General features: G+C 40.6%; 1 protein-coding gene across 3 annotated transcripts in view; it reads right to left on the bottom strand.

The window, feature by feature from the left end:
• LOC145990268 (kinesin-like protein KIF19) overlaps positions 1-12,123 on the bottom strand; it is a 94,490-nt gene that overhangs the window by 43,105 nt on the left and 39,262 nt on the right. For all 3 annotated transcript variants that reach the window (XM_083125947.1, XM_083125948.1, XM_083125949.1), the window contains exons 5-10: positions 8,232-8,381; positions 6,085-6,285; positions 4,802-5,068; positions 3,713-3,933; positions 1,522-1,742; positions 577-731 (exon numbers count right to left, since the gene is read on the bottom strand). In XM_083125947.1, the coding sequence (XP_082982073.1) occupies positions 577-731; positions 1,522-1,742; positions 3,713-3,933; positions 4,802-5,068; positions 6,085-6,285; positions 8,232-8,381 (1,215 nt within the window). The remainder of the gene's footprint in view (positions 1-576; positions 732-1,521; positions 1,743-3,712; positions 3,934-4,801; positions 5,069-6,084; positions 6,286-8,231; positions 8,382-12,123) is intronic.

The following is a 12,123-nucleotide window of genomic DNA, read 5'->3' as shown; positions in this document are numbered from 1 at the left end:
CCGTTCATTGGTGGAACCGTATCGCGTCACTATTTGCGCAGAGACTTGCTTTCGTTCGCTTGCTCAAAGGTAACATGCCATGAAAGATTACGCTATACAATCAGGGCACGGTGTTGAATCAACGATCTGATTCCTCTTTAGGAAACTAAAGGCAAGTATTGAATCAAAATTATTAAAAACATAATAAAACTCTAAATTAATAAAAAGCACTGTTTTAGCTCTGGTGGCCGCGGTGGCTCAGTCGGTAACGCGTCTGACTACCATGCTAAAGGTCCCGGGTTCGATCCCCGGCCGGTTCAAATCCGGGAACTTTTCTAACGGTTGAAGCGGCCCCGGCGCCCACCCAGCGTCGAATAACATGCGTAATAGGGGGGAAACCCTGGGGGGTAAAGGCGGTCAGGGGCGTGATGCTGATCACATCACCCCCACTCACGACCGGATCAAGGAAGTGTGGGGCGTTACCCCCACACCCCCTATACGCCTTCATGGCGTGGTGCTATGCACAGGGGAACACTTTACCTTTTTTTTTTTTTACTGTTTTAGCTCAATAATTAAAAAACAAAGTTTTTTACTTGCCTCTTCCAGTGCTTCTCCCTTCTTCTTGCAATCCGCTAATTCTCTCTCTACGTTCTGCCGCAATTCTGCTAACCTCTCCTGTTCCTTCTCGATATACATGAGTACTTGCCACGCTTGCTGCACCTCTTCAGAGTCCACCTCGCTGTCTGAAGACTCTGCGAATATTAGTAATTATTGTTATCATTATAATAATAATTTACACTATTATACAATTAGTTCTACAAATATCAAGCTCATACAGGTTGCTCCAATTATCATGCACATCTACAGTGATGATCATGTAATAATGCCAAAGTCATGCTAGTTGTACGAAAAACCAATAGATGGCAGGTCACACTTTCCAAACGGAACGACTTGGCTACGAGATGAGGTGCACGTATGAAATGTCTGTAATGTGTCTCTCTGCTTGTACCTAGGACACCTAGGACCCGGTATCCCATATCCGAGTTCCAAATCTTGTATCTGATATCTGAGTCCCAAATATCCTCTATCCGTATACGAAAACCAAATCCTCAATGCGATACCCGAAACCCAAATATCCCGTTTCCGAATTCCGAATTCCGAATCCCGTATCTATTATGCAAATCCCAAATTCTGTATCTGATATCTGAATCCAGAATACTGTATCCGAATCAAAAATCCTGTATCTGATATCCGAATCCAGAGACCTGTATCCGATGTCCTAATCCAGAATCCTATATCCGAATACCAAATCCTGTACCCAATGTTCTAATCACAAATCTTGTATCCGAATCCCAAATCCTGGATCCTATATCAGGATTCAGTAGAATCCGCGATGTTTATCCGTAAGTCTGACCCTTCCCCCAACCATAATCTCAGTGTTCGCAGGTGTTCCTTTTTCGGTTACATCTAATCCTTTCGTGTTTGATTCTTCGCGACAATTCTCTTTATGTGGTTGTTCCAGCAGCATCCCCTTGAACTTACCTTTCTCCAGATCGGTGTCAGTCTCCAGTTCCGTGTCGTCGTTGAAGCGAACGGACTTCCCCCACATGTTGGAGCTGTCGATCCGCCTCTGTCGCGCGAGATTCCAGCGGTTCTTGTAGAGCTTGTTGTGCCTGGACTCCCACTCGGAAACGATCATGTTCTGGCGCTCGGCCTCCATGGCCAGTCCCAGGACGCGGCTGTCGATCTCCATCAGCTGGTGCCTGCAATTGCAATAGATGGGTTAATGTTACGGTCAGACGCATATACGAGGGTCAACAAAAAATTATCGGCAATGTGGGAATTATTTTGTTCTTAGGTTGGCAACATTGCTGGCTTATACCAAATCCTCTGCTAATGCGTCATGTGTTTTGCTCAGTTTATTTCGCTCCTTCCTTTTGTTGTAGTGCTATTTTAGAGTGATGCTTCACTATATGTTTGCACCAAATAAGTTGGAAACCGTTGCTTGATGTGTGTAGATCCACCATTCACTTATTTAGGAGAACTTTTGCCAATAATAACCTGCCTGTTCATCAAAATAATATCACGGACTCGTTCAGCGTTGTCATCCGACGTGAACGTAGCTGGTCGTTTAAAATTTTCAATCAATGCACACACACTACGCTATATCTATATGTCACCAATATCTTAAAACACCAGATACACGAGCCAACCTTGGCGGAGTGGTGAGCACAGCGCGCTAGGAAGCCAGAGGTCTCCGGGATCGAATTCTGGCCTGGGCATGGATGTTCTTTGTGAAAGTCCATTAATCAATTCCATCATATCCGTCTCATCCTCATCTTCGCAATTAGCCAAAAATGACAGAAAAGCGAAGAAAAATAAACCAAATAAAATAAAATGAAACGAATCACGGTTATCTATTCTTCTTTACTGCAACCATAGAGTAGTTCTAGATGTAACAAAGAGAAACAAATAAATACCCTATGCTGAACACGTTGTATAACGCATTATCAGCACTGTTACCAACGCAAGTAAAAAATAATTTCCACATTACACATGATATTTTTTACCTTTCTTCGTATAAAAACAGATACCGGGTTCTAAAAAGCAGCAGTATAATATAAAACATTTTTTTTATTATTATAATCAGTAGCTCAAAAAACCAAATCCTAAAATTTTACGAAATGCCCAAGCTCCAAAACTATATATACATACTTTCATTTGTCTCAATTTTATTATCGCATTTATTAGGGAAATGTGTTAACTAAAGGACTTTTTTGCAGCCGTGATGTTTCCCTTAACACTGTTAGGGAAAAAGGTCTCACCTAGATGTTGATACAGCACTGCAAATTTTAATAGGCCTACTTTATTTTATACTTTTATAGTATGGTATGTTTTTTTCTGTAGTCCTTGAATTACCTAATAAGCCGAATTTTAATTTCTGGTTCAGATACACACGCCTAAGTTTCCAAATAATAATAATAATAATAGTAATAATGTATATTGTGGTAATAACTCATGACACGCCTATCACTAATTCTGGTAATGAAAGAAAAACTTCTGTGTTGCCTCATCCTCTTCCCTTCTCCTGTGTTTTTCTCACTACCAACACATTCAACACTAGCGCCACTACTTCGAGACCATGGTACAGATATTCTGATGAATTTATATTTCATCTTGTGTTACACATTCGACACTTGCGACCAGGTTCTTGGTTTCGAGTCAAGGTTTGAGCATTGGTGTTCTTTATAGGTGTCTCTTGAATTTCATCATATCATCACTCATCCTACTCTTCGCGATTAGCCAAAAGTGGAATAAAAATGATGTAAGATAAACCAAATCAATCGACACTAGCGACACTGCTTCAGTTCCAGAGCTACAGATATACTGGTGGATCTACAATTTCCTCTTGTGTTACACAGTCGACGCTTCAAGGTCAGAAATGCAGATGTATTGGAGAATCTTTCTTCGTCTTGTGTTGCACAGTCGACGCTTCAAGGTCAGAAATACAGATGCTTTGGTGAATCTTTCTTCGTCTTGTGTTACACAGTCGACGCTTCAGGGTCAGAAATACAGATGTATTGGTGAATCTTGTATCGTCTTGTGTTACACAGTCGACGCTTCAAGGTCAGAAATACAGATGGATTGGTGAATCTTGCTTCGTCTTGTGTTACACATTTGACATTAATGACATAGCTTCAAGGTCAGAGCCACAGATATACTCATCACTCACCTCAGCTTCATCTGCCCCCTGAAGGTGAAGACGATGCTCTCCCTCAGCGTCTTCAACTCCTCCTCCCTCCTCTTGGTGCCTGCCGAACTCCGCCCGCTGTTGGAACGAGGTCTGTCGTCGTGGATCTTCGTCTGTAATCGGGAAATCTCGTTCCTCAGTTCGCTGATGATACTTTGATATTGCGTCACGTGGTACGAGACATCCAGAACGTTCCTTTGGACCTGCAATAATTTTTTTATTTATTTATTATTTTTCTTTTAATTTTGGGTGCGTCAGCACTAAGGCTATTTTGCACCCGTCACATTATACGGGGTCCAGCCCCTTATCGTTACACATAACAACTCGAACGTTGCATAACTAAAATCATAAAATATTCTAACTTTCGTTAAAAGCTGAGGCTGTAAAGGAGCACTCAGCACAAATAAGGACAAAACACAGGACAACACAAACAAAATTATAATGGCCATGGAGCCAGTCGCCAGAGCCTCGTTAATCTACAGTCCAGGGTGTGCTACGTGGAAGTGAGGTTGACTATTGGGTGCACTACGTGGAAGGAGCACCCCTTACACCCCACCTGCAATAATTACGAACCATTCACAACAATGCTCTCTCGTTAAAATTACTTCAGCACAATGCTCCGGGCGCTTTTACCGCCAGGTACTAATATATTTGACGCTGGGTGAACCCCAGAGCCGCTTTATGCTGGAACAAGGCCAGAAATATTCCAACCTTAGATCACCCACCCTAGGAATCGAACCCGCGTCTCACACTTGGTAGACAGACGCCTTACCAACTAGGCCACTGCGGCTCCCCTTATCGAGCTAAGGTAGATAATAAGTGAATGCCATTATATATTTTACATCCATTGGTTTGCATTTTTAAGTAATAATGATAATAGCAATTATTATTGTTATCATTAATGGCATTTTGATATTATTAACAATAATAAAGTTATTATTAATATGTAGCCAGCAAGTACCCTCCCCGAAATACACTTCTAGATCATTTAAACATTTTTGAACGCTTCAAGTACTTTCGTTTTCTATAAATGGAAATGAACCACAAGCTTGTGTGACTGCATTGACTTACCTTCTTGGAGATGTTCTTTGCTCTGTCGGCGTACACAAGCGTGTTGCGAGTCTCCTCCCTCTGGCTGGACGACGGGCTGATGTGCGCAATCATCACCGTCCTGAAGTTCCCAGAGAGAGCCTCCTTCAGGAGCCGGGTGAGCTTAGAGTCCCTGTAGTTGACGTACTTTGGGTTCGTCCCCTTCTCGGACAGGGCGTTGATGCAGTTCCCCAGGGCTAGCAGCGACCTGTTGATGTGCGCCCCTTCCTGTAGCCGTTTGCCCCGGTTCTGGTTCAGGAAGAAAAAAATCCATCAGATCTACAGGGTGTTTCGAAAGTCGCTGAAACCACATTTTCCGCACCCGGTCTCGGACTGTGCACGGACGCTCTGACAAGCACATTGGTGGTGGGAACGGTTTATTCATACAGTCCTTTTGAGGCTTGAAAAATATTATCATAGTCATTTAGAACCGCGTTCTGTGCAAAAAGTACAAGAAACGTGCCTAGCTCCGTGTTCAGAAGTCCCAGATTCGAACGAATACTTTGTAAGAAACTTCCATTGAATTACAGTTCATCATTCATCCCTATCGTCGTGATAGACCCAAGAGGCAGAAAAGTGACATAAAATAACCTAAATGGAAAGAATATAGGCAGGGGGCACATCCTCCCTCCCCCAAAAAGGCCAATGGTGCATCCCACCAGATCATGTCATAATCTCGTAAAGTATTTAATTCCGACAGAGTGTCTACTACAATACAATTGCTGAAAGTAACTTTTTTAGCTTTACTAAACACTGTCCTGATCTGTTCCATCCCCAAAATTCGTCCTTTTCTTCATCTAACGGGTTAAATATGGGGCATCTAGTACCAAAAGTGAATTTGATCCAGCCAAAATAAACCGTGTACTATTGATAGTATATTGATTCTCCCTCTCCCCGCCTCACCGTACATATTGAAGCATGGCTCCAAGACTTAATTTTTTTTTATTACTTTAGAAAAATTCATGTTGAATTTTGTATTATTTAAATGGGAAGATCCCCCCCCCCCTCAAAAAATTTGATCGCGTGACCTTCAACATTTTTTAATTCTGAACAGTGGTTGCAATATATTCATAGATAAATAAAGATGTCGATTGTAGGCTGCCTTTTTCCGTTATGGGTCTTTACCTGAAAGATTCTTAAAATTAAAGGTTGTTTCGTTGTGCAAACTGTTATCCAAGTTCATTCAATAGGTGCGATTAATCAAGCCGCACGCGACAGTTTGATGGCATAACAGAGACAAGATAAACGAGCGGTTTTGCCTTTACCTTTGTCCTCGCCGCCCTTTCCGAGCCGGCGAGATCAATCATGAAGAGTTTCCCCCTCTTGATCTCGTCCCGGACGTCCCTCGGGCGAGGGGAGTTGGTCACGTTCACCCAGAGGAGGGCGTGACTTCGGGAGGAGGTCTTGTTGGCTGCCGTCGGTTCTACGGTCCTCGCTCTGTTTCCCTTCTGAAGGAGGTGCATCACCTGGAAGCAAATCAGCCAGCACTCAAAAAATTGCCGAACGTTAACACTTGTAATTGTGAAAGAGATAATCAGGTAGACTTGCTTCTTTTCCCGCCAAAAGGTGTGACGTAATACGGCACATGTGACTCAAACAACCAGTCAGCATCAGCTATTGCTGGGCCGTTGTACTATTGGCTCTTCAGCTGGCGGGAATAAGGTTTTGGCGGGGAAAAGCTATTATATTTCACAGCTTATAGACTACCTTTAAGATTCTATTGTATAATTGAATTGAATCAATAAAATTATAATTCCTTTACTCGTTGCATTGAAAATAAAGCATACTTCTGTGTATACGTATGTGAAAAATAGCTTCATTGTGATATCTTATAATTTTATCAAAGCTTGAACATCTCGTTCCTCTCTTCTTGACACTTATCAGGAAGAGTAGGAAGAGGTAACGGGGAACAAGCTTCGCTCTTTAAAGTTTGAAGTTCACTTTCAAGGAATGCCCCACCAAAACAAGTGAATGATTATAAGAAAGGGGATACTAATGAATTCAGAAGTTTGGGGTGTTGTGGCTTTTCAAAGATACAGCACTCCGAACTTATTCATATTTCACTTTTCACGAAAAAATGGGAGGTATGACCTTGAACTTTGACATTTTCTACAGGGGAGGGAAAATTTTTTCATTCTCCCAAAATTGCACAATATTAATTTCTCATTTCTCATAAAAACCACTTTGAATTTCAAAATAATGACTTAATTCATAATAGGGGTGACACGCTCAAGAGAACACTCCTTCAGTTTCAACTGAAACGAAACTTTATGTTTGAAATATATAATTTTAGGGTGACATTCATTTTCCTGGGGGGTGGTTCTCCCGGCTCCCAAACGTTAATACAGTCATGTGTGTCTATCAGATTGTGTCGAGTACGTAATAGTTGATTGCAAGACGTGTGTAAACGTAGTGCAGCTATTATATTATACTAGCTGATTAGCCGGCGTTGCCCGGGTGTTTATTTATCCCAATCTTGTATTAGACAGGAAAATAATGAATTCGAACTATAGTGTAAAATGTAACTAATTTTAAATGTGATCGTGAATGTCACCAATTAGCTTAGGGACTCCGAAAACTATGGATTCGACACTAATCTAGGTCATTTGTGGCATTTTATTATTTAACCCCCTCTCACCCACTATGCCGATAGGTGATGAACTTGAAGTTGAACCGCATTGGAAGTGTCACGAAAACTATGGATTCCACACGTTTTCGGAACACGAAATCATATCAGCCTGAATATTAGACAACCCGAGAAACACTGTCGTTGTGCGGGATTGCATAGAGTCATGGATGTCTGTGAAAAACTAAATATGCTGACCAAGGCAGTAATTTATTTCATTAAAAACATAAACTAAACGTAACGTTTCAACCTTCTAGCAAGGTCTTCTTCAGACTCTGTATCAAGTACAAAAGCCTGTCTGAAGAAGACCTTGCTAGAAGACAGGCTTTTGTACTTGATACAGAGTCTGAAGAAGACCTTGCTAGAAGGTTGAAACGTTACGTTTAGTTTATGTTTTTAATAAAATAAATTACTGCCTTGGTCAGCATATTTAGTTTTTCATAATCATGGAAACAAGGCTTAATGGTGTTATAAATGGATGTCTGTTTCTGCTGAATTTAATATCAGTCGTTTTCGATTATTTTTACATGTCACCTCTTCCTACCCCACCCCTAGGGCTGTCGGGTGTCTTACCCACAAAGTATTCTTTCCAGATTGCAAGTTATACATGTACCAAGTTTGGTTGAAATTGCTCCAGACGTTCGAGAGTTATGCCGGAACAAACAAACATACACACACACACGTACATCCAATTTTATATATAGAGAGATTATTATAGTCGTGTGTTCACACACCAAGTTTGTACAAATTTAACAGGTACAAGTTTCCATTTCCAGAAACGCGTACCTCCTCGGTGGAAGTTGTGGAGATCTCGGAGAGGCCTGCCACCTGGATGTTTCCTCCTCTGGAATCCTCTCTCAGCTCCAGGAACCCGGAGCCTGGATTCAGCAAATCCCGGATGTTCTCGTTGTAAATCTCCAGGTAAGACATGGTTACCTGAAATTAGAAATTGTAGCATGTTACTCTACATGTGAACAAGTAAACAGCAAATCTGATGGAATCCATCAACATGCAACATTATATATATATTTATACATATATATATATATATATGTGTGTGTGTGTGTGTGTGTGTGTGTGTGTGTGTGTGTGTGTGTGTGTGTGTGTTTGAAACTAGGTCATTTTTAAATTGTTTAATTTTAATTGTGCGTACTAACTCTGAGAAACTACAAGAATTTAGCTCCTGTACCAGTTACAGTTAATATTAAACTTTAAGCCTGCAGAATGAACGAATAACAGACAAAATCATATTTACAAAATTAATACATTGTCTCGTAGAAGATTTGTAAGAGTGAGATGAAACCAGTCTTCTGTTTAGGAACTACACCCCCCTCACACACACACACACACACACTCTCCTCTCCACCCCCACCCCCCCTCTGTCTCTCTCTGTGGTTTGTGAGATTTAATAATCGGGGAACTTGATAGGCCTCCTTATTTCGGGGACCCTCTTATTTTGCGATCTACGGTCATCTATAAGTCACACTAAATACGTTGGGATTTCATAATGAGCTGGGCCTACACAGTTCTGAAAGATCTTACACACTTTTGCATTTGTGCTGCCACCTGGAATGGTTGATGGGAACTATTTCACACACTGTTTAAGAACATTTTCGACTTTTGTGGGAACTTTCCGGAACTAACTCAAAATTATACCAGGGCATTATTTCATAATTTTCTGATGGACTTTGGATGTACTTTTCCGGAGACTCGAGTTCTCCAGAACCGATTTGGTTCCTCGGTTTAAAGGTATGTGTTCTAACGTAGTTCTCCGAAACCACCAATCTATCAACGCATATGTAAGAATTATGTATATCCTAACGTATGAAATTAATAACTGGAATATTTATGTGTATCAAAACATTTTGCATCAATTAATAATTCAATATATATATTGGCCTGAAAAATGTATTCTTAACTAGCCATTTATTAGCCTTCTTGTTTCATATCAACCCATTAACCATAGGGTTTAGCTTTCTTTTAGTCGTACGTATGTGCTACCACCTGGAATGTGGCCGACTAAGAACAACAAATTCCGGGTTTGAGTCCAGTTCTGGACATGGGATTGTGAGGGTCACTTCATCAATTTCATCATATGATATGTATCAAAACTAATTCTCATCTCCGTGATTAGTCAAAAAGTGGTACAAAAGCGACGTAAAATAAATCAAATCCACTACAATCGGCATTATTTGTGCAACAATAGATGCTCATGAGGAGCAAGAAACTTTCGAACTTACTGTTCAATACACAAAAAACATCTTTGTTATGTTATTCCCTTTCCGTTCTATTGAGAGTAAAAGTTAGAACGATAATTTGCAACATCCTGTATATTTTCCCCAACCTGACCGAAGGTCATCACGCAAAAGTTCCCGCAGCGAAATAGTCAACCTTTCGAAGTAGTTGCGACGCCTATTAGGATTTTCCCAAAGCGTCAACCAATCGATACGCTAATAGTGTAAGCAAGGAGCGTATCATTACGCACGCGTATCGCACTTGAAGGCCTACGCATCGATTCCGCCGACCTTCGTGTTGACACGCGGCATTAGCACAGTAACAGAGGCAACGATTTTTCTGCCCATTGTTGCGTCGTGCAAACGTCGTTCCCAGCCATGCAGACACTAGGCAAACACCTTGAGGCAATTACTCCTACTGGCATTGTCCACCTAGCGACAGGTGCTGTGTCAAGCAAGAGAAACGGTTGTCTTTCATTCATAAATGCACAGCCAACCTCCGTGGGGGAGTGGTTAGCACAGCGCTCTGCGACGCCAGGGGTCCCAGGTTCGAATCTCGGCTTGTCATGGGTGTTATTTGTGAATGTCCCTTCATCCACTTTATCATACCATCACTAATCCATCATTCTTCAAATCATCGCGGTAGTTCCCACGAGTTTGGTACACTTGGTCCTTAAAGTACCCCACATAGGAGTCCAGGGATGTCATGTCAGGAGACCTAGGAGGCAAGGCAATTGTAACAACTCGGATATTCTAACCACCGAGTACTGACAGAGTAGGAATACTGACTAGATGTCGTATTTGTTCCATCAAAGGTACACTTGCCGAAAAGCACTGAACACTTTCGAATTGATGTATCACGTGAATCATGTTCTTGTACGATAATTTTTTAAAATCCGTCTCAACAAATTGTAAAGTTGTAAACAACTTTTATGAACTCCATGCATATCATTCGTATATAAACGCTGTAAAATGCCCCAGTGAATTATGGATAATGGCAGCCCCGTAGTTAGATATTTTGGCGCCCCATTGACACCTCCCCCACCACTCACCACCCCTTCGCACTGCCAAACACAGACATTGTATATGTGTCCATGGATATTTTCTTCTCATGCTTTGGTTTGTGATATTTACATCCTACAAATTTTGAAATAAGGAAACAAAGAAATAGTCCTTAAAAAGTAAAAGGCTATAGGTTATATAAAGATTCGTAGTTTCCACATCTGATTTTTTAAAAGGAAATTTAGCATATTTATGAATATTTCAGTTCTATCTTATATTAGTGTCTGAAGAACATATTTAAAAACATACTATTACTACTAGTTTGGGAAACAAAAAAATTGCAAGTGTGAATTTCTCCGTCGCATTTTCTATGTTGATTTTAAAGAAAAAACTTTTAATGGCGGGTGCCCTCTGTTCATGGCGGGCGCCCTAGTCTTCATCCCTTTAGTCTAACCCTTGTTACGTGCCTAGATGACGGGAGAAACATATAGTTCACATATGTGCACACACGCCTGCTCGTTGCCATTATATTTTCACATATGCCAGGAACCTTGGAACCATAGTACTCATAATTTATTCAACACTCTCAGCAATGGGCTAATCTATAGTTATTATGCTGTGGAACATTACGTCAGAATGAATACAACCAATGCGGACGGGAGTAGATTAAATCTTGGCAACTGAAATTTTGATGAGCTCGTTACATTGTTTCATTTTCTCGCTTCAGCACGAGACTACGTCACTTATCCTTGAAAAATTCTGGACTAACATCCTGTAAATAGGCTGCCCGCATGTCTTTGCTAACACAATTGCATTCGAAGTGAGTTCCTCATGTAAAATTCAAATTACGGTGTCCTGCTTGTTTAATATTGTGCAAAAATATTCAAATAAACTGTTTCCTTAAGAAGGTACTACATTTCAATCTTCACAGATGTTTATGTAACTAGAAGGAAACTTAATTTCATGAAAAAAAAAAAAAAAAACAGATTATATAAACTTTCAATATACTACTAATGCCAGTGTTCCAATTGAAGGGAGAGCCAATAAATTTCCCCCTCCCTATATTTTCTTTCCCAACTTTACTTCCCGACCAGAGAAAGAATTTTCTCCCTTGTATATATTTTCTTGCAATTTTGTTATTATTAAACGAAGTATTCAAAGTATTAATTTGTATTAATTTAAAGTTAATTTCACACTTATAAGTCATTCAAAGTTGTCGGTTTCTACACTAAATTATACATTAAGTTGATTGTTTGCGACTAAATTCAGTTAAAGTTTCTTGCTTGCTTCGCTCGATGGACAAATACGTTCTGCCTTTCTGTAAGAGTCACATGAAGTACGTAAGCGCTTGGAATTATACAGAGTGGGTCAAAAGTATATACAGTACATAGTATCAGGGGCGTATATTCGGGACTATCTAGGCTATCTGCGAAGCCCAGACT

The sequence above is a fragment of the Lepisma saccharinum genome, chromosome 7 (assembly GCF_977018435.1).
Source record: "Lepisma saccharinum chromosome 7, izLepSacc3.1, whole genome shotgun sequence".
Taxonomy (NCBI): Eukaryota; Metazoa; Arthropoda; class Insecta; order Zygentoma; family Lepismatidae; genus Lepisma; species Lepisma saccharinum.
The sequence above is the reverse complement of the archived record's forward strand: the minus strand, read 5'-3'. Positions and strand labels throughout refer to the sequence as shown.